The sequence below is a fragment of the Harpia harpyja genome, chromosome 23 (genome assembly GCF_026419915.1).
Source record: "Harpia harpyja isolate bHarHar1 chromosome 23, bHarHar1 primary haplotype, whole genome shotgun sequence".
Taxonomy (NCBI): Eukaryota; Metazoa; Chordata; class Aves; order Accipitriformes; family Accipitridae; genus Harpia; species Harpia harpyja.
This window is the reverse complement of record NC_068962.1, coordinates 5,363,327-5,386,535: the sequence shown is the minus strand read 5'-3', so window position 1 is coordinate 5,386,535 and position 23,209 is coordinate 5,363,327. Positions and strand designations below refer to the sequence as shown.

General features: G+C 44.3%; 1 protein-coding gene across 1 annotated transcript in view; it reads left to right on the top strand.

Annotated features, from left to right (window-relative positions):
• Positions 1–22,470, top strand: part of PLEKHG7 (pleckstrin homology and RhoGEF domain containing G7) — a 33,121-nt gene extending 10,651 nt beyond the window's left edge. The window contains exons 5-15 of the mRNA XM_052774163.1: positions 1,275–1,424; positions 3,402–3,497; positions 5,773–5,868; positions 7,060–7,173; positions 8,862–9,036; positions 10,992–11,107; positions 11,903–11,999; positions 15,124–15,203; positions 16,501–16,660; positions 19,829–19,926; positions 21,935–22,470. Of these exons, the coding sequence (XP_052630123.1) occupies positions 1,275–1,424; positions 3,402–3,497; positions 5,773–5,868; positions 7,060–7,173; positions 8,862–9,036; positions 10,992–11,107; positions 11,903–11,999; positions 15,124–15,203; positions 16,501–16,660; positions 19,829–19,926; positions 21,935–22,042 (1,290 nt within the window). The 3' untranslated portion in view covers positions 22,043–22,470. The remainder of the gene's footprint in view (positions 1–1,274; positions 1,425–3,401; positions 3,498–5,772; positions 5,869–7,059; positions 7,174–8,861; positions 9,037–10,991; positions 11,108–11,902; positions 12,000–15,123; positions 15,204–16,500; positions 16,661–19,828; positions 19,927–21,934) is intronic.
• The last annotated feature ends 739 nt before the right edge of the window (positions 22,471–23,209 follow it).

Genomic DNA, 23,209 nt, shown 5'->3' with positions numbered 1-23,209 from the left:
ACTTAAAAATGGGGATAAAAATGTTGTGTTCGAGTTACCATTTTTCACTACATTAATCTGGATATGAGACATTTCTGCAAAATTAACGCTTAAGCATAAGGTATATTTTTGTTGTTTGAAATGGAGGGGTGAAGGGGGAAACTGTGAGTGTCGTAGAAGGTTACCAAGGGCCCTCACGACCACCTGGATTTTGCCAGGCATCCAGACTGCCCTAGATCCGGGAGGTACCACCTTCAGAAGAAGGCACCAGGACAACCCTCTCAGCAGTGCCTGCAGATCCGGGGAAAGAAATTGCAGCATCGCAAAGATGCCAAACAGGGCACGGTCACCCCCCGCTGCCGCCTTAGGGGTGCGTTCAGGGGCAGCCACGTGGAGGTCTGTGCCGACACCAAGGTTCAGCTGCAGAAATGCCACCAAAACCTGTTTCTAAGTTAAACAAGGCTCCTGGCCTTCAGAGACCCTAACCATAGAAACAGCAAGCTTGGGCGACCGGGGTGATAGTCACATAACCCACACCCAACACCGTCCCCCCTCCAAAGCAACCCTTATGCTTTCACAGCAGGCTGTTCTATGCAGTTCCCCATAGATTTGTTTAGGTTGGATATTCAAAAACATTTCTTTACTGGAAGGGTTGTCAGGCATTGGAACAGGCTGCCCAGGGAAGTGGTGGAGTCACCATCCCTGGAGGGTATTCAAAAAATGTGTAGATGTGGCACTTCAGGACGTGGTTCAGTGGGCATGGTGGTGTTGCGTTGACGGTTGGACTCGATCTTAAAGGTCTTTTCCAACCTAAACGATTCTGTGATAAATTATATGTGAACATCTGACTTTGGAGCAGGTCAGCAAGGTGATAGTGGCCACCTTAGGGCTAAACAAAACAATATCCAAGTACCTATGGAGACCTAGTCCTTTGGTAATTTGATTTTGCCATCTGGAAAATAGGAAGCTATCATCCATCCCTACTTTCCAACAGCATGACAGATTAAATTCCTTAGCATTTGCAAGCTGTCCACCATTTTTTGATATAGCATCCTACAGACATACACTATCATACTGTGTTACTTCCAAATTTAGTGTGTTTATATTATAAATATTTTGGAGGAAAATGACAGGGGTTTTAATCTTTTTAAAGGAATCTTTAAGCTTTCAGAAGAAGAATCACTAATACTGGCAGTCAGGCTCTTTACATGGGCAAATAGATCATAGATTCTTTTCATAAGGTCTGAAGCAGTTGATGCAACAGTCAGTGGTTTTCTTTCTTCTTCAATCAATAGAGTAAATCTTGGCATGAATTTATAAAAGAGCAACAGACTGAGCAGAAAGATGTCGACAGCCGGTTAGACGTGAAAAAAGAAGCAGCAGTGTGGGAACTTTTCACAAGTGAATGCACTTACTTTCTGGATCATTTGCTGGTTCTCAAGACGGTAACTTCAGATTTCGCATCTCAAAAATGAAGATGAAACATTATTTGCCCTGCTGGCAGCACGGCAGACGTAAAGCCACCTGTAACCTCTCATTGGGTCTCTATGGGGGAACGACTTAAGTGCTTGGGTTTTTTCCCATCTTGCCTGCTCATCCTGTTCCTACAGTTCCCTTTGTTTTTTATCTTCTCAATGGCATCTCTTCTTCTGGACATCACTTTCTAGTGCTTTGCAAACACCATCTGATTGCAGAGCCTTCCAGTGTTTTCAGCTGATATTCCACCATTCCTCTCACTAACGCTAAACTGAAGCCACTCTCCAATTGACTATACTGGGACTATACTGGATATTTCTTTACCACTAGTCTGTAACATTATACTCTTCATTTAACTTCATATGAAGCTCTGGTTAGATTATCCTGACTAGAGCATGAAAAACTCAGAATTCAGCAGACCTGTAGTTCTAATATTACAAGAAAACAAACTAAAAACCAACAACTCTCCCCAAAACTCCAAATTGCCTCCATCACGGTGAATTTTAAGAGCTTTGAAATATGGACAAGAATATTACACACTGTTACAAGAATAGCTGCACTATTTATATTCATCACACATCAAAAGTTAGTGTATCCGTTGAAAAGAGTGGAAGCTTCCCTAAATATCTTCCTATCATTTTTCTCTTATTCTGCACAGACAATTTCTGTTTTCTTACTAGTCAAAGGAAAAAAAAAATCAGTGAAAGATTTTCCATGTTGCTGAAAATTAGCCTAGGCAGTACAAGAAGTACTGCAAAGTAAAGGGAATAAGTAGAGGAGAGGGCTGGATTCCTCCTTGGTGGGGCAGAACGGGAAAGGAGAAGAAAGGGGATGACAGGAGCAGGTATTGGCCCAAGGCAGGATGGAAGCCACCTTCCTTCTACACACTTTGTTCAGAGATCTCAGAAGATTAAAACCAGGTAAAGCCTGGGAAGGATGAGGATAGCAGGAGACATGGAGGCCCAGTGGCGAGTCTGATGTCGGAACCCACAGACAAGCCTTAGCCAGCCCTGCGCGACCCATGAATGATAAACTACTCGGGCCATGCCACCTTCCCAAACTCTCCTGCCAAAGAACGAACCCATTGAATTTGGGTAGCCAGTTTTACAGATACCCGCTACTCTAAATACTTCCCAGTATAGAAATATTCCACTGATTTTAATGAATCTCCACAGGGAGCTTTAAGACCACCATAAATCCCCTTTAAGCTCTCAGGTCAACTGTTCGTGGCGGCCAAAGAATTACATGAGGCTAAGCAAACACTCTCACTAGCTCTTCAGTCTTGGCACCTGGGTGATGGGTTTTTTCATTAATGCTTTCCACACAGACGCAAAAAAAGTCTACTCAGTAATCTACATTTTTTAAGCCTTTTTCAGATTTAGGTGAGATTCAGCACAGCTCCCAGATCACCATCAGAGCTTAAATAATATAAAATCTTAAACAGCCAATAAATACACATGCAGGTTTCACTCAATACAGGTTAATAAAACAATCCAAAGAGATGAAAAACCTTCCTGAATCCTTTACTTAACACTATTCCAACATTCCCCCCCCCCCCCCTAGTAACTCTAAGCAACTTATATAGCAGCAGATGCATGGGGTGGGTAGAAAAGCATTTAGAAAGGTCACAGAAATCTGTAACTATGACTCTGATGTTATTAGTTCCTTCACATGGATCTGCAGGGGGCTCGGTTGCCTCTCTTCTGCCAAAGAGCACAGCAGGGACACAGCTGCCCCCATGGCAGCCGCAGAGACACCCCAGAGACATCACTCATACCCTCCTCATCGCACAAATCCCAGTATTTATCCTTCAGGCAGGTCAGGAAAAGTTTCAAATGATCATTCCATGAGAATTACAGTGCAAACATGTTCTTTTCAGGAAAAAAAAAAAAAAAAATGGAATTGGCACAAATAGTAAATAACATGGATTTGTTTTGTTTTTGAAGATATTTATGAACACTTTAAAATACCTGCAGAGTAATGAATTTCTCTTGGATGTGGATTTGTGGAGACTTTTCGCAAACTTAGAGGAGTTAAATAAGGTGAGTAAGAAAATAAAAGTCTTCCTGAGATCAGAAATCAACCAGCCCAATAAAAGCAAACAAGAAACCATCCATAAAACTTCTATTCAGATTCAATACTCATATTTGGATCTTAGCTCAAATAATTCATCTTTCCTGCATTTCTATTTGATATATCAGTGGGGGTCAAATCTCACCAGTGCAAATTATTCTCATATGCCTCCAGTAAAAGATAAACAGGCATGGAACATGGAGGAGAGCTCGTTTGGCAGTTGTTTCTGAAGTAAACACGAGTTTGAGACTAATTCTCGTAAGCAGCATCCTTTTAAAAGAATTTGTGAAGATAAACTCCGACTGCACAACCCTTACAGCAAAACAGTACAAATGGCAATAGAACTCCAATAACAAGTTTCCTTTCACAAATAGATGGGCACAAAGACTTTGCTATCTATTACACCACTCCGGTAGAGCAAGTTAAAATAAAACGATGACCACCCCTCTCCGGCTGGAGTTTTGCTCCGTGCAGGTACAAGAGTATCTCCCGCACGGACTGGATGCGCCGTGTCCGTGTGCTACTCACCTTCCAGCTTCCAGGAGGAGGGAGACCACGAGGCTCGGCTGTGAGGTGCTCAAGCTCTTTCTTGCTTGTGGCCACTTCCCCAGAGACCATTTTCAACTCCTGAAAGTTAAAGGAACCCATAAGTCCAAAATCTTACATAACTTTAGAAGCAAAACAGGAGCTTTTCTTAGCTTACGAGCTCTTTTATAGGACACCTCACCCTTAATAGCAAAGTGAATTTTGGAAGGGGCTCTTCAGCTGTATGAGTTGAATGGCTGCTCCCAATCACATCACATAACCTAAAGCAGCTGCTTACTTCAAGTTCTTTCCCTTATTCTAATTCCTTTGCCTTAACAGTTAACACCTGCCTTTTTAGCCAAAACCAAGAAAAGCAGGAAAGCTTTTCAGAGTAGGGACAACTAGCCAGAGCTCAAACACATGAGCAAGTCACCTCTGCTCAGTGACTGACCGCACACCAGGTGAGCTGCTGTATGTGACCACCCGAGCAGGTTTGGAGATACCAGGAAAGAGATTTTTAGCTGATGTGTTTCACCTTGTGCTTGTTGCGGGCTAAGACCATACCTGCAGTCAGCTACGAGAGTTCAGCTGATGTGTGGTTGCTGATTCTTTCGGTTTTGTTCAAAGAAGGGAGTGGGGTATATTGCTGTGTGCCATTTAGCGATCACAAAAGCTTTGAGCTTGGCCATGTCTTGAGAGAATTATCTTTAATACATTTTTCTATTTTGTTTTCTAATTTTGTTGTCCTTATTAATGAGGATGACAAATGATCATCTGTTTATGCATACTTGTGTATAAAATAGTGATCAGATGTAGGAGAAAGTAGCTGCTCGCAATGCCTTTTATGCCTTTTTTCATGCATTTTACAGCATGCATTTCTTCTTGACAGCAGGCTGAATCCATGAAAAAATGCATGCTGTACAAGGTGTAAAATGCATTCCTTGTCAAAATGAAAGAATAAGCATCATCCTATAAGCAACCCTGCCCCCATAAATACACCAAACAAAGCAGCATGTGCAGCTACGACAGCAGTTCATAGCAGTATCACAGAGGATGATGTTCTCTTCTGGCCTAAAATTTGGCCTAAAGCTGAGCGTGGTCATGAATTTGCGTGCAAAGAGTGTGTTCAGGACGCAAGTGTGGGCTTAGGAGCGGGCTTTCACCTGCATCTGACTGACAGTGTGGGCACACTCGAATCCAGTGCAAACATAAAGTTAACTTATGGCAAGTATGTGACTTTTTATAGCATTTGATAGAAATTTCCCTCACCTCCAATAGCATGAAACAAACCCAGACTATGAAAGATGGTATCTTCTTCAAATGACCGTGAAGTCTTCCTTAACTGTCACAGCTCTGTCATACACAATCAGTGTTTTCCAGTAGATACCATTCATCCATTGTAATTTTTCATGTCAATTCATGTTAAATACAGCTGCTACCCTAAATTAGTTTAAATGGAGTAACTAATCTTGTTTCAAAGCTTTTGTCATATGGCATTAGCATGACGTAAGTGGGTATTTGTATAGATTTATTTTAGCTTCTAATTAAAGCATTCCGGGCGTAATTCTGAAGCTAATTCTGGCAACGTTAAGGAGATAAGTATAGGCACCCCATTAGGCTTGGAGCCTTTGAAGAGACAAGGGATGGGAAATAAAGTTGTTTTAAACTTAACTTCAGAAGATCACTAATGCCAATTTCTCTTTTTTTCCCCTTGCTTAGATAAGTCACAGTTTTCTGAAAACTTTTTTTGAAACTGTGAAGGAGCACGTCAGCAAGTCAGACTCTGCTATGGATTTCAGCTCCATACTCAGAAAGGTAACATAATTAGAAGTATTTTTGCTTAATATCAGCAGGTGCTTGCAGCAGACCACTTATCATGGCATGCAGGTGCCTTAGAGCAATCAAGTCAGGCAAGGACGTGCCATCTGTCACAGGCAGTTTGGTCTCAGCCTCAAGCACCTTCTGTCAGCAGGATGTTTTTCTTTTTATTCATTGGCAAGTTTGAGGTGGTCGTGGAAAGGTGCTCTGGATGTGGAACAAATCGCGGAAAGATTTTTCCCTTCCTGGGGAACAGTAGCCCAGACCCCGAGGAGACTTTGCCACTGGCAGAGGCGAGCTCCTCGCTCTATGGAAGAGACCAGATCCCAGCCCCATCGCTGGATCTTCCCTGCCTCCTTCCACTCCATCGCATAGATCTTTCCTTTACTCCGTGGACCAGACCCGCAAGCGTATTGAAGTGCTTAATTAAGAGCTCAATGGGACTGAAATACCTCTTGCACTCTTGGCCTGTGTCTGCTAAGCACAGCCAGGGCTGTCCTGCCGCTGCCAAGCACTGCCCTGCAACCCTTTGGGGCAGCCTGCGTGGTAAACGAGGCGGTCGTCCAACTGCCTCCAGCTCCACACAGCTTCCCAATGACTGAAAAGTTGGAAATATTAATACAGACAGAAAATCAATTCATGGACCTGAACTTTCCTGAGCAGTAGAGGCCATTAGAAAACTTGGCTTCTCCAAGAGCTCGGCTTCTCACCCCCATTACCTCCGACTCCAGGCGTTCTTATCGATAATGTTTGTGTGAGTTTTATCACGGACAGCATGCAACATTTCTAAGAGCTATCTAACACACTCGGATATAAAGGGACATGCTATATGAGGTCGTGTAAAGCTGTTGCATAGATAGCGGTTTTTATCTTCAGCTTCTACATGAATTTCACATTATTTATTTTTAATGAGAACGAAGTCTAAGAATGCTTCACACCTCTGCAGAGCTGTTAGAACTGTGCTCCCATGCACTGCTTGAGCACTGTTGTGGGGTTTTTACCAGTTTCCCACTTTCACTACTTTTTAACTTGCCCTTTACTTTTTTTAACTCCCCATTTCCCTCTTCCTCTATTTTCCTAGGCACGAGGAAATCTCAGGTAAAATGCACATTACAAAACCAAAACTGTTGTTCCTCCCTTTGTCATGACATTTTTCTTTCTTGATAAGTTTCCAAGTCTTTTCTGCAGTTTTTCCAGGGTGACCTCTGCCAGACACACCAGATTTATTGCCTTAATTATACCTCCGCTGTCTTCTACTTGGAAAACCTGAGACAGAGAGAAGATTTTGGCATCTACCTGAAAGTAAAGTGATGGTTTTGTTGTTGTTATTGTCTTCAACCTTCCTGCCTTATGACAGGATTTTAACAGCAGACCAGGAGAGTTCATTGGAAGCAAAACTGTGTAAATAGCATTTTACACAGATTTTTTTTGCACTGCAGAGGGTATCACAGATATGAAGTCACCCTTCTGAGTGTGGGTTCCCTTGCACGTGTGAAAGTCCATACTTGTAATTTAGAACAAGCAAGAGGGAGAAGCCAAAAGGGAACAACTGGCTGCATTTTTGCAGGCAGAAAATATGTTCTGCCAGCCTCTATCATTCAGATGTTTCACGCGTAATCCCTTGACTTGGTGACCTCCACCTTAACAAAGTGAAATGGCTACAGAAAAAAAGAAACAAAAATCAAGCCAGATTGTAAAATCTCTCTCAAGTGTTTTACTTTGATACACGTCCTGCATATCAGCTTGGTTTAGATGTTGGGTGGGAGCACAGTATGTAGCGTATTATATGCTTTAGCAGGCGAGAGGGCTCACGTTCCCTGGGTACAAACCAGCCCCCAGCCTCTACGCTGTGCCACAGTGACATACCCAAACCCAAACCTCAAAACTGAAAAAGCCTACGATGGCTTCCTTCTGCTTAAGGAAAGCGGTATATGATAAAAGCCAAAACAAGGGGAATAGAAATCCAGGAGCACCCCAGTGCTTTCGTGTGTCTTGGGGAGCCGGCGATGAGAGAGCGGGGTGGGTTTTGGCTGAGCCCTGCCAAAAAAGCCGGGCTGCTTTCCTCGCTCACGGGTATTTGCTGACCCAAGTGCCCGCAGGGACGAAGGAACAGGCTGGACAGAACAGCCAGCAACCCCTCTGCAATGGCAGTGGTTTAGCTCCTCGGACAGGTTTTGCTTAACGTAGATAAAGGAAATATAGAACTCGGTATCAAAACACTACCAGTAAGTGAGCGTTTACCTCCCTCTAAGGCTGGAAAGAGCTATCAGTGATGTCTTTGTAAAGTTACAGCACTAGAGCGGGTTCTGCCTTTGCCAACACCGCATCTGCCTGAAGCGACAACTCCAGCCAGCGCAGCGGTGGGGCCCCGGGGAGAGGGCTCTGCTCTTTCTCACTTATTCTTAGCAGGCCAGTGTGTCCTGAAAATACTTAAGCTTGATCATTACAATCACTACATTACAGACTTAGAAAGAGAAACCTGAAGAAGCGGGCTTTTCTCACCGGCCTGGGAGGACGCCTCTTTGTAGTAGCCAAACTCTGCAGCTTGTAGGGCCTGGGAGTTTCGCATTGCTTTTTCTCCGAGAAGGATTTCTCATGGAAATCCCCGAGAAGGATACGCTCACGCCTAGGAAAAAGTTCCCCAGTGGGAAGTAGCAGGTGACCCTAAAACCTAAGGTGGGCCTCAAACGTATCAAGGCTTTTCTGATGAAATTAAAATGGTAGATAATTAAGAGTGCTGCTTGATCTGCAAGCATGGCCACAGCGTCTGAAAGCGTTGGGAAGCAGCAATGCAGAAAGTGAACCTGGAGGAGCGAAGCGATTCCCCCCGTACAGAGCTTTTACGCTACCCTTGCTCTCCCTGTGCGAGAAGTTCATCTTTAATTAGCCCCTGTCTCATTACAGTCAGCTGCTGATGCAGAAACCTCTTTGCTACCTCCCTGGCAGGGAGCAAGCTGAGGCCTAAGGCAGGTTTTCCTTGTCTTCAGCAGTGGTGTGAACAAAACGAACAGTGCAAGAGGCTGCATCTGCCGGAGCTGCTGGTCGCTCCTTTGCATCGACTGACGCGCTACCCGCTCCTCCTGGACAACATCTGGAAGAGGAGCGCTGACGAAACAGAGAAAGGCTTTGTCCGGTCACTCAAAGAGAAGGTGGAAAAGTCCATACGTAAGTAGCTAAGGTTAAAAGCCAAGCGTGCAATTAACACTTAGCAAGTTATGTGGCCTTTTTGTACGTGTCCTTTGAGCGTGAATGGGTCCGGTCTCCCTGCAGAGATGCAATGAGGATGTACATGCCTTTCTGCAACCCTGAGCCCTTCCTCGTTCTGTAGGAAATGATTGGTGCCACCCTTGTTCTGTCAAAGCCTCTCTGAGCAAGGTCACAGGACTCCCAAATCAGTGAGTCACTTGTATTTGCTCAGAATCATCCGCAGTGACAGGCAAACAATTAACAGCAGAGCACAAATTGGAACAAATCAAGAAAGATCTCGAACAAAGAGGTCTTTGAGTTGGATTTATGTCTAGGGAGGATTTGTTGGGGCTAATCCTTAATAGGATAAAATTGCACTCACAAGGGGAATATTATGTCAGTGACCTTCCACTAAATGACAGGGTCCTACCACGTAAAGTAGCTGAAGAGTTCTCTCACCTACAGATTTTCTCTAGCTATTGTGGAAAACGAAGGGGCTGGTCCAGGATTTTTTTTCCCCCCCCTGCATTTTGTTGCAAGTAAATAATTTATTAATTCTAAATAATTTAGTAATTCAGTCTTGTTCAGGAAGCTATAAATGCATCTCTAAGTGTCTTATGGTCATATAGTACACCAGCAGATAGGTTTATCCCCCAAAAGGCCTCCTGCAGCCTCCACTGAAATCAAAGACAAGACAGTCCATCAGCAAAACACTTATCCTGCCACTCTTGGCAGGGAGAGGAGCCGGGCAGCACTTCATCCTCACCAGCAGCACACCAGGGCCTCCAGCCACCCAGCACGGCGGCTCGCTCTCTGCCACCGTCCTTCTCCCCATCCTGGAGGCTGAAGGCTCGAGCATCTCCTTGGGAGATGAGGCAGAGAGAGAGTTAATGGCTTCTAAAGATAGATAAATCTGGGGCTCCTTCTTCTGGGGTAAATACTCTAATGACAGAATTACCACCTAAAAGAGATACTCAGGTTCCTTCTGTTCTAGCCAAGTCTTACAAGGAGTCTAGCCTAACGGCCACGCAAGGAGCACATTTTTCAGCACAGAACGGGTCCCATAGGAAAAGAAGATGGTTTTGTCGCTAGTCTGGGGACTTCTGCTGGGAGGAGAGCAGTTTTAGGTATGGCCCCAAATATCTAGGGAATATTACTGGCAAAGAAATAGCTCCTTCCACAGTTTAGATACCTCTGGGTCAAGGAAACCAAAGAGAGAGGGATGACCCCTCTTTATTCACAGACACCTGACAAAGATCTGCCTTCATTTTTTGAATCAGCGACATAAGGAACACTTGCAGTCCCAGCATTCCCCTCCTGGTGTATATATGTGTGCGTGTGTGTGTCTGAAACCATTATTTGCAATATCACTCAACACTCAAACTTGGAATTTAAGTTGCAGGTCCATTAAAGTTTTCCCCATAACAGCCCTGAATCAGCAAAGACTTAGTCCCCAATTTTCACATTCTGAGGTGCCCCCATCCCAGTTAAATACTTCAGTCACTTCTGGCACCACTTCCCCCAAAATTAATTCTCATTCATTTAAACAGTCTTTTGATCAGGCTGTATATACTGAAGATTATTTTTCTCTCACTACCCCAGACAGTTTAGAAAGGCAGGATTTTTTTTTTAAAGCACTTTTTAAGAATACCGTTTGAGTTTTGTATGATTCCCCCTGTTCCCCAGTCAGATTAGTAAACACAACCTTTTCATTTAGCAGTGAATTTAAGCATGTTTTAACGCATGGTTTGAAATCCTGGCTCTGCTGACCAGAGCAGAGTTTAGGCACTTCTTATAATGAGGCCAAGATTTCATCTGGGGCTTCACATGTGAGGCGCTTTGGCTTCCACTGGAGAAAATCAGTGTTCAGCATCTTCTAGAAACAGGACTGTTTTTGCCAGCCTTGGCAATAACTGATGTTTCACATATTTCAGGGGATCTGGAAGGTAAAGTCAAGTGGTTGGACAACTTTCAGAAGTTCAGGCAGCTGCAAGAGGTCATAATTTGGCCTCAGGTCTGGGATCGTGACAAGAGATTCTTTGTTCCAGAGGTAAGCGGCTTTTTAAAGGGCATTTTTTCCTTGAGGAAGCTTTAGTTTCCTATCTATCTTTATAGGGCTGTCTAAAGTTGGCTGGTTGTCTATATTCTAGTTACTGGGGATGGCTCTGCTCTAACGGGAGCAGCTGCAGCCTGAGCCCTGCAAACGCTGCGGCTGAACACGCAGGCTGCCCGCAGGGCCTTGGATGGTGCGTGGGTTGCTCTCAGCTAGCATCCAAGAGAGTGCGATTGTATGGTCCAGGAGGACTCTCCAGCGTTCGCTTTTAGGGGGCAGAATGAAATGGGATAGATGTAAGCATTACTACCTTTTTATAAGGATACGGAGTAGAAATTATTCGCCTCTTTCACTCCTCAAGCTGAGCCAAAGAAATTTCTCCTTATATTTAAATAGCATTACAGAAAATTACACAGCATACCTGGAAACCTGTGCACCTTCCTGCTGTGGCTGCCCCCTTACCCAGACAGACAGACTTTAAGCAGCATTATGGTAACAGCAAGTGGGTCTCACCTCAAGGATTATGTCTGTTAACATGCAAGGCTGCAAAAACCATTAAACTCACTCCAGAAAAGAAAAACCCAGCTTAACATTTCAAAAGCGTAAACACGTTTAAGCAATAGCACTGCTGAAGAAACACAGCCATGGCCAGTTATTAGCTGTGTGATGTATTTAGCCTGAGATAAGAGCACACGTGTGCTCAGTTTGTTTAACTGCCGGTTGCCTCCCAGTTCATCATTAGATATGGAAGATTCCCCATTCTGTCTCTCTCTCTCTCTTTTTTGGGTCAAGTGTTTGAAGCAAAGCATAAGAGAAAACAACAGCAGTGAAAACATTTTGTCTTCAGCGAACAGACTTCTCCTTCACGAAGGGAGACTAACACTAGCAGGTAACGTCCCTAAATGTCCCTGTATCAGGAATTAGCTTAATAGGATCATATTTTGTTACGGCAGGTCCAGAATGAACCTCTGCAGCAGTACGTGGGCAGGTGCGGGAAAGAAAAAGCAAACGTACAGCTTGTCAGAGAGAGACTGAGAAACAGCCAAACTGCCAAAAGGATGAGTAATCGGCGTGATTGTTTATTGTCACATCTGGGTATTCAGTCTGCCAGGTGCTGAAGAAATCAGCTTGACTGGTTAATGCCTGCCCCTCAAAGGGAGCGTTTTACTGTCACGTTCAACAGCGTGGCAATAGGAACACTGGAAGTTTAGACTGTCCTATATGAGGTGCCCCACGTACCCAGGGACCAATGTCAACATACCTCACCTCTCTGGCACCATATCCGCTATGTGTTTCATTGAAAATTACTGAAAAGTCCACGTCTCCAGACACACAGGCACCATTTTGTAGCAGGGCACAGGTTGCTTGCTGGGGAGCTGCTGCAGAACATCTACGTGCGCAGGAGAGGAGGATTTTCTCCTGGCACGAGCAGGAACCAGAGCCCGGGCGGTTTGGAGAAGATCATCATCTGAAAGGATGCTGGAGGCTGCGTGCCGTGGTGGCTGCAGAGCTGTAGCAATGGTCTTACATTTCCTTCACCACTTTCTCGGGAGCAGAGGGGAAGAGAATAAGCACGCAACGCTCTCTGTCTCCCACCCCCATTATTACTGTTATAAAGGGAGCAGCAAAAGGGACATGGTCCGTTTTTCAGTGTTTTTGTTTTCCTTCCCACATGAGGAGAATTACAGTAGCAGAGGAGAAGGCGCAACGGGAGGGACACGGAGAGCAGAAGAAAAGGTTGCTGCTGATGTTTAGGGGGTGGCGGGCAGAGGAGAAACAAAGCCACCGAGTCCTCTCCTGCCAATGCTTCCTTCTGCACTCTTGTTTGTGCTCTTGGGGAGACATCAGCCCCCAATGCAGGAGGTAAGGGTGGCCGTCAGGTGTCCGCAGTTCTTTGTGCAATATGTAACTAGAAAATGGAGAAGAAGGAGGTGTGAGCATAACTCTTACCCACCAAGACAGCCAGCTGTCTGCGATCTGCAATATAAAAGTGCCTGGCATTTGGCCACGTGTCTGAATTAAGTATCTCTCAAGACAAAAAAATGAAATCACAAGTCAAATAGAATGCTACACAACAGAAAGAAGCATATCCTAAAGTCACCACTCTGAACAGACTCACACAAATTTGGTATTAAGGTGAACTGTGCTTGAATGAAACCAAGATCACCGAGACCACAGTTGCATGGTTTTTTGTAATCCTGTAATTGAGAAAAGGAGCAGCTGGGAGAAGTGGGTTTGATCAGGTGTAGGAAGAGAAGGCTCAGGGAAGACATTACCCTTGTCTTCAACTGCCTAATGGCTGGCTTAAGGCAGATGGAGCTAAAGGCATCTTGGAGTTGCCCAGAGAAAGGATGAGACATAACAATGCAAGTTGCAGCATGGGGTATTCCCCCATTAGATATTTGGAAAAACTTGCTAACGATTAGGGTGGTCAAATATTGGTACAGGGGACCAGAGATGTTGCAGAATCTCCTTTCTTGGACATATTCAAAACTTGACTGAACAACCTGCTCTAGCCTGGCCTGCTTGGAGCAGTGGGTTGGACCAGACACCTCCAGAGGCTCCTTCCAACTGTTGCCATTGAATGACTCTGTGAACACAGTATAAATCAAAGACACAGAAAAGTTTGTCCACAGCAGTAGACAGAGTTTACAACAAGTAATTCTTTCCTGTGTAACACCCACAAAAGCCTACTGTTGTACAAGAGATGCTGTGGAGAGCCCTCTACGAAGTTTGTGACTTCACAGAAACTTACAGAAGGATAGTTTTTATACGATGTCTAATAGACATTAACTTGCTTGTTTGTAGTCTTCTGAATCTCCAGTGGCACCTAAGAAGGTCCTCACGGCAGTTTCTTTGTTCTCCGTGCATCTAGCTGATCCATGACCTAGTTTGAATTTTAATTTTCAGTAGTTGCTGATGTTGCTTTGCGCAACATTAATGAGACAAGAAGTTTCCAAGCCAAACCTTTCAGAACCAAACACCCAAGAAAGTATTTTAGGATCCTGCAGGATTGCCTGGAAGCGATAGCTCTGACCAACTCCATTTGCTGTGAAGAGTAGCTGGGCGTTTCATGCCTACTTTTCACGCCCAGAGATGCCCTATTGGTACAGAGTAGCCAGAGGACAAATTATAAAGGATAAAGCCTGCAGCAGAGAAAGGAGGTGATTCTGGAAGTGAAATAGGACAGCAAGTTGGGACCAAAAAGGGAAATGAAAGAAAGATTCATGGAAAGGGATAGAAGGAGCCATAAACAAGGAAGAGGTCAAAGGACCAAACTGCAAATCCAGTAGAGTCCAGGTTTCCTGCAGGAAGTTGCTTAAAAAGTTACTCCTGTTTTTGTTAAATTGCTCCCTATTATTTATTATAATAATACCTGAGTTTTCAACACAGCTTGGAGATCAGCCTGAAAGACTTTGAAGCATTCTCACAGACATCTGTTGTTATATTCCTCACATCGTCATGACCTCTAAGCTAGGAACAAAAGATAAACCAACACTATTTTGTGTAGTTTTTGAAAGGCTTTTGTGATGCTATCAGTTAACATTTCATCGCTACAAAAGCCTGTGAAGAGGGCAGCATACCAATATTTAAAGGTACCAGGAAAAGGTGGCACTTCCCTCTTTCTTTATCTCCACCATTTTCAGAAGGTTCGCTGTTTGCCAGGTAGGATTTGCTAATTTATAGCATGCCGGTTGTTGCATTTGTGGGTATTCCAGGTGATCCAGGTCGCTTTTCCTGGCAGGCAAGTAGTTGTTTTTTCAGAATGAGGTAGCTGCTACAAGGTACAAGTATTAGTAGCCAAAATCATCACGAGACGTATGATTTTTTACATGCTGCATTTGAGAGTGCAGACTAGGGGATGAGTAGTTGTGTACTATGTTGGAAACCACGATTCTTTGTTGGAAGCGTTTTGTAAGATGCAGTGATTCATAGATGTGCCTCATCTTAGAAGTAGCAATTCCTTACAATAATCACACCATCAAATTGATTTTTTTTGTTTTCCTCCTCAGAAAGCACAAGACTGCTTGATGCCTACCTCTTCCTATTCGATGATTTCCTATTAATTACCAAAATTAAACGTAACAAAAAGGTAATAATGGATAGACATATACATGGTTGCAGTTGTTATGTTTTTTAGCTTGGTAAATATTTTGAATGTACTTTGGAAGATTGATCTAATGATAAAAATACAAGATGACTAATCGGCATATGAAGGACGGGTGATACCTCCTTATGCTAATAACAAACCATAACACTGATTCAAACCCTGCTTCTAGGCTTAGTATGTCACAGGAATGCTTACAGAATTTATGTTACAAGACCTTAATATTTCCCTGGTGTTCTGATGTGCTGAATTCCTAAAGATCAGAAGTTTCAAGAATGCAAGAAGTTTTCTAATGCTCCCCTCATGACTCAGTCCAGCAACCTGAGAAAATTTTATCCCAAAGGTATCAGAACTGTTGGAAAGAAGTTTAAAAATTGAGAAAACTGTTGTATGTGTCCTCTCTTTGCCTTGATTTCCCCTAGTTTAAAATGGAAATATAATGACTCTTCTTAAGGAAATTTTTATTGATGAAAGATGCTATAGACAGAGTTCTATAGATGATAAATATCCGTATTTAGCCACCAAAAAAAGGCACTGGATGACTTGAAATTCCTAAAGCTTCAGTGTAGGAGTATATCTAGCTAATTAAGGTTATGAAGACGATGTAAATGAAGGCTATGAAGATGATGTAAATTAAGGCTGAGCTGACCTATGCTAAATCCCAAGAAGTTTGTGTCTGATTTAAAGACTCCTTGGGTTTTTTTAAAAGAGGCACCTGTTCTGCCTTTGTAGGAGGTAGAGAAGGCAGGCAGTGGGAGATGGTAGAACAGCATCACCATCCCCTGGTACAGGGGGAATGAAGGGAGCCGGGATTCAAGGGACCTGGTGCCCACAGGCAAGTCTCTTTGAGAGCTGCCCCACGTGCATGTGGTGGTGATCCTTCCGTGAGGGGCTGCGACCCATCTGGGGCCCCAGCGATTGTGTGTTCTGCAAGTATGCAAGGGGAGATGGGGAAACGCACCTCCAAGGAACAGAGAAAAAGTCCTGCTATTAAAGGGGGGGGGGGGGGGACAGGGGGAAGGAGGGAAAAAAGACCTTTGAGCACCTTAGACTGACTTTTTTTTGCCTCTGGACTTGTATTGTGCTTCAATTGTAGTTTTTTAGTACAAGGTGTGACCTTGCAGGAGAACTCCAGGTACCGATGAGTTTTTCTGAGGTTCCTCAGGCAAATAAGCTGAGTCCCTTTGATAAGAGAAAACACATAATTTAGGGCTGTTTAGCGTGTATACTTCATGAGCAGATGGCAGACAGCCAGCTAACCAACTCCATTTTCTATTCCCAGAAATACGGGGGCTCAGACACCAGCTTAATCCCTGTCTGTCCTTCCCTCACTCCTGAGCTGCAGTCCTTCATAAGGGAGGGAGGATTTTGCACAGTCCTAGACCAGCCCATCCCGCTAGACAGACTGATACTGAAAAACGTTGACCCCATCCACGTTACAGGTACGTGCCCGTGCGCATTTGAACGTCTTCATTACCACCAGCTCAACGCAGCGTAAAGGACAAGACGCCGTTTGCCCACAACCCACGCCCAGATGCCTGGAGTGCAAACACCAGTGCCTCAAACGCATCGTTAGAGGAAATTGCTGCAATAACTTTTGCTGCTGTGTCCTTGGGTGAGGAGGGGAGGAGGACTGACCTCCACAGAGAGTGAGCAGCTTTACCCTGCCAAAACAACGTCCCTCGAGTCACCAAATCAGAGCTTGGGTGAGGGAGCAGGCATGAAACCATCAGGCCTCCCCTTGGTCTGAGCCGCTCATGCAGGCTCTCACACACCTCCGTCTAATGCTGCCCAGATCCCAGGAGCCTCCTATATCAAAAAGAAATAAGAGAAAAGCAAATCTCTGGGCTGCAGGGCCTGTCAGCCATCCTAATCCTAAAGACTGGGAGGAAAAGCTCAGGGAGCTAGAGTGCTCTGTAGGAAATAGAAAGATATGGAAAATAAACCTAGAGCCCGTAAAATTTATGATAACTTTCAACTATATTCACCCAGAGTAATTAGCGTTCTGCATCAATGCTGATAGGAGACAAACATTGGCAATAAAAGGTGAGTGAGTAAAGATGAGGTAGGGGGATGAACACAGAGAACAACAACCTTTTTTTAAACACGCTCCAGGCACTGTCTGTCTGCCTAACGAGTCTCCCTACCAACCCAGCAGAAACGAAGCAAAGGCAGCGGCCGCCTCTCGCCTGCAGGGTGGAGGGGAGGGCAGCCCCATGTTCCTGCCTAAACCCCGAGTAGATGCAAGGTCGACAGCTTCTGGGTGCTGGAGAGGGCGTGCAGCCACCAGTTTGCACATACAAGTTTGGGCATGAAAGCCATAATGGAGAAGGGAATAAGGTTTCGGGATTTTTTTTTTTTTTTCCAAGCCAGCATTTCCTACATTCAGAGATTTCTAACCAGGGTCCTTCCATCCCCGTGATCCAGCTGCAACCAGCAGAATAGACAAAGTTCCTTGCTGCATCCCAGCCCAGGCTCTGGCCACCGGTTATGGCCCTTCCCTGCACTCTGGACCTCACTGCCCAACTTCTCTCCCATATATTCCTACCAGCTTTATTACAGCTGTAGCTATGGCAGTCTCCCTTACTTGCCTGTAGTCTTGTAACACCTTGGAAGCCCCATCCTAATCCAGGACCTCTTGGAGAAGGGTACAATAAAAATTGTGAGAAAAATGACTAAAAGGAGCTTGCAGTTCAGATTTCCACCATTTTGCGTAAAAAAACCCCAAAACCAAAACTTGCAGTGTCAATGGAAAATGTCCTCCCTTTACAAGAAAAAAAAAAAAAGAAAAGATTAAATATTGTCAGGAAAGTGTGACCTTGGGGAATGCTGCCAATTTATTTGTAGTCTCAAGGAGACTTTTACTACTGGTGGCAGTAAAAGATTAGTTGGCACGTTCTCAGAAAGGGCAGCATGTGAATTCTAGTGATCCATCACATTAATCAGAAATGAAACCCTGATTTTTGACCTAACAAGTACTTTTGCATCCACTAGTTTGCTGAGGGTTGATCTCACTTTGGAGATCTCTCTATACAAGGACTAGAAAAACAATATGTTTCTTGCAATATCATAGAAATACGCTTTTGGCAGCAGGCAGGAGGCTGATAATTATGCAGGATAATTCTAGCCCAAAGCCTGCTACGTATCAGTGAAGGGATAAGAGATATAATGGTGTGCTCATAACACTGGGAAGCTACCCTAAAAACAGAACTATCTGCAAATGCCAGCACCTTGTACAAGAGATGTAACTTTACGAATAAGTGTAACAGTAGGAACCCATCTCTGAAGATCATAAGCAGCAACATACTTTCTGATTAGGAAACCGCTTTCCTTTTAACATTCCGCTCTGGATTTAATCTTTGCAATTACTTATTATCACTCCGCTAATAATGCTTTACACTAAGTTTGAAGGGGCCAGACCCACTGGTACGTCGCTATATCAAAGACTGGTAATCTTTACAGCCACAGAATTTCTTTTAGAAAACACTACTGAGAGCCTGATGCTGAGCATTGCCTAGAAAATTCACTTTTAGGACTGCAAAGTTTATTTTCCGTTGACCACAGACAGACATAAGGCATGAGTTCTGAGACACAGCCCCTCTGCTGCTACGAATTTCCACTGCTAACTGATTTGCTGCAGCAATTTAACCAGTCTGTGCTCCACTTTCCTTTCCCATAAAACTAGGATTATAGGACACTTTATCTTCCAGAAACATTTTGCGGTCTGACTGTAGAGCACCTGGAAATGCTTGGACAAGAAGCATTACACAGCAGCAAGATATTCTACCTAGTACAAGGCTTCAGAGCAAACTATATGAAGTAGATAAGTTTATCAAAAAGATATGTCAACTCTAGCAGACTCAGAAAAACGCTGCCTTGTCTTGGCAGCTCGAGATCTGCGTTCCCCTCGGGCTGCGTGGGTTCAGGAGCCAGGGCTCGGCTTAGGGCCACCGCTCACAGGGAGGCAATCCTGCTCCTCGCTCGCCGTCGCTTCGTTGACAGCAACGTTTACAGCTAAAAAAAGCAACGCCGTGCAAATCCAGTGCATTGCAACAGGTTACCGTGCCCTCCTCCCTGCCACAACCAGCCCGCCCAAGCACACCTGCCGCCTGCCGCAGGATTTTGGCTGCCTGAAGATGCTTTCCCCTCCTCTTGCCCCAAACTTGCTTTGTAGCAGACTTAAGCCACCCCTTCACTCCGGACACGCGACGTTGCTGCCGATTTATCCCCTCGCGGGGAAACCTGCCCCGTAACGCCCAAAGTTATCTGCAGGACCCAGGAGATGCTGCTGTCACACCCAGAGTCACCAATTAACTTCTGCAGAAGTTTGGCAGGAACCGAAGGGCTGCTGGTAACGTGCCTGGCCCTGCACCTTAGCTGCACAATGATAAAGTAATTAAAAACAAAACAAATGCAAGCGGAATTAACTTTTTGAAATAACAAAGCTTCCCGCACAACAAAAAACTAACCCTATCAGGGTGCATTGCCCTATTAAGAATCAGAAAAGATGATTACATCTATCATTTCTTCAATCATAATCAATGTGATGTAAAATCAGACTGACAGCTGCATGAGGAAATTTACATCACTTCTTTATATTTTTCCCCCAGTCTTCAGCCTGCGAAATGCCTTCCTGATACAGCATGAAAATAGGTATCGTCAGTGCATAGCAGTTTTCTTGCTACAAGCTCAGACAGAGACTGCCAAGGTAAGTAGCACACTTTTTTTTTTTCCTCTCTAATTACACAACTACGCTTTCCCTAAAGGAGGATTGCAGGCACAGGCCATGCTGTGATAAGAATCTGTTACAGTTGTGACATTTGACCAAAACCAAACCAAAACAAAATAACACCCCAGTGCTCTGGCTCACACACTTGTTACAGAATCTTTGCTGTTGAACACATACCAATTTTATATCAGGGTTGATAGCAGGTCTTATTCTTGTTGAAAAACATTATCGTTTCTGATTGCTAAAAAAAAAAAATAATATGCCATTTCTTGTGTCACAGAAAGGAAGATGGTCAGCCCCTCCAGAGAAGTCAACACCAAAACAACCCCCCCCCAAATCATATGCAGTAGTACTCAGACGAGACAACTGTATCATGCTCATCTACACATGACACACATCTTGCAATTTCAGATTGAACAGATGGTATGATTAATTCCACTGTTATATAAATTTACCCCTCATTTTCACACCACATCACACTTCTAGTAACAGCGCTGTATGTAACATCTGAAAGTGCGGTAGGCACTTCACAGAAGTGGTTTTTTTCTCCTGTAAGTTGAATTTCATGCTCTAATACCTAATGCATGGAAATTTGACTACCACTAATACTAATTCTTAAAAGTAAATCGCAGTAGATAGACTTTTTCAGGGAAAAGCAATGACTGAATTCTTTCCATTTCCAAGTCACTGGGCTGGTACTTGGAATAGGTATCTACTATAGGTATCTACTGAAGAAGTCGTTACCTTCTCCCGTTACTAAAATATTACCTTTCCCTTCCAAAGCTGCCTTCTCACCAGGTGGCTACCATCTTCTCGACGTCCCCCAAGCCCAGTTTATCAAAGGAGAAAACCCTGCTGTGAAAGGTTCTTTTCACGCGGATGTGGTGGCATGACCGCATTTTGTTGACTTTGGGCGCTCTGAGCCCTCGGAAAGGTAGACGTTCCAGCACCGGCTCCATGAAGCGAAAAGCTCAACAGTTTAAATCCTGCCTCCGCGGGCCCACTACTGCCGGGCAAACCCCTGTGTAACCACCACCCCCCCCGCATCGGACCCTCGTCCACCAGCAGCTCCAGTGGGGCCAGAGCAACCACCGCAGCCCCACGCCAAAGCCGGGCTCCTGCTCTGCCAGGCACAGACAGTTTGCCCACGCAGAGAGGGTCAATAACAAAATCTATGAACCCCAGCACAGCGTGAAGTAGAGCAGGCTGCCCCTTCTCACGCGTTTCTAGCTCTTTGCGTGAAAGCTCAGCGTCTCTACACGCGTTACAGCGGGGAGAGCAGCTCCTGACTAGGCAAAATAAAAACCCTGGGGTGGGAGAAGCACAGCTAGACCTTAAGCTCGTATTGCTGCCAACTAATTTGTAATGTCTAATCATAGCAACTCAGAGACAACTCAGCTTCTATGACCCAGACCATCTGGACTAGCACAGAGAGAAGGAAGTTACGTATTTTAAAATCCATCTCTCCAGCCATCACCCCCTGCCCTCATACCTGGATGGCAGAGGATATAGAGCCGAACGTTGTCAGCGTGATGCTAGAAACTGAAATTCACGTAGCAGCACATGACAGATCTCGGAGGGGGACAGAACTTGCGATGCTGATAGCACTGGGGCTGTCTTAATCAGAGGAACAGGGAGCCCAAACTGCAGGGACAGCATTAAACTAATAAATATTACACAAAACCGGGTGAAATAGCCTGCAGCAAACTTCACCATTACAAGCAAACAGAGCATTAAAATCCTGCCTTCCAACCAAAAAGGAAACCTTCACTGGAAATCCCCGGCCCCAGACACAGATTCCAGCAGCGTCTAGCGGCCTGAGCAACTGGGAGAGTCTCGGTTCTGGGATAATTCACGTTCACTTCAGGAATTATGAGCATGGACCTCAAGAAAGGCTAAATTAAACTGGCTCTCGGTGTTTATGTATCTGAATTACTGGAACTTTTTTAGATTGTCGTGGTTTACAAATTATTTGTTCTTGTTACAGAAAACATGGATGTCACAGATAGAAACGGCAATCTCCAATTATACCGCACATCATGAAACCAAGAAAAGCACTGCTTTCTGCTTCCCAGCTGAATCCTCTGAAATTTAATAATGTCAGCACAGCACCGACAGAGCCAGTGGAAGACAGTTATTTCTTCCAGCATGCCTGAAGTTTCTGAAGCTACCAGATTTCTGACTTGACTCGACAGAAATGAGGAGTTCTGACCACAGGATGTAGGAATTATACTGGAAGGGGAAAATGAGCCATGCAATAAGTGTACCGCTCTTAAATGCTCCTTTGCTTCAGCTAGGGGAAGGCTCTCGCCATCCAGGGAAGCTTTAACACAGCTTGTCATTTCCTAGAAAGTGGGACAGAGGAAAAAAACCTATTCACCAGAAAAGTCTAGAAGGGTTACTCTGAGATCATTCAAACTTCATTAATAAATTTAATGAAATTAAAACCGCGTAGCCATAGCTCACGATAGTTATGCCTCTCTACCTACTAAACTATAATATCACGATGTTTTTTGCATTAACACTGAGCTTGTGGAAGCAGTAAAAGCAGATATTGTGTTGACTCCTCATTAATTTTTAAAATGAGGTTTTTAAAGTTTCTTTGAAAAAGGTCATAATTGCATATAACATTCAGTTTAACTAGAGATGCTACAGAGTATATAAAAAGAAAGAACAAAAGTGCAAGGATGCCCTGCTTTATTGGGATTTTTTTTTTTTACCTGAGGTTTTTCACAACTTTATTATCTGTCATTATGCATCGTTTATACCCATTGCAGCCTTCAGAGTTCCTGTTTGCTCCCCAAACTTGAGTGTTCCTTTTGCATTAAACCATTCAATGGCTGACTGCTATCCCAGATCTGTGGTCCACATAGCAGAAGCATGCCCATGTTGATCACTTCATCTTTCCCTCTTTTTGAGGTACTGGAAGAGATCCATAGAACAGCCTAAAACTGCTTGCCACAACATTCATGCAGGTTACTACCGTGGAGGGAGGGTGCTCTCACCAGGTTAGTCTTGGCTAATCCCCTGAGACTAGTCACAGTCAAGAGAGAAAAGGAGACTGCCCTACAGCCACTTTAAGTGACTCCGTCACTTCTCCCACTTTCCATCCCCAATCAGCTAGTCTCCCTCAGCAGAAGAGGTAGCCCTTAGAACATCCCCTCGGTGTCAGAGATTACTTCGGGGGAACTGAACAGAGAAGCCACCCAGATGAGGACGTGGCGGTACCTTTTATCCACTCGAGCTGGTTCATCTGTACATA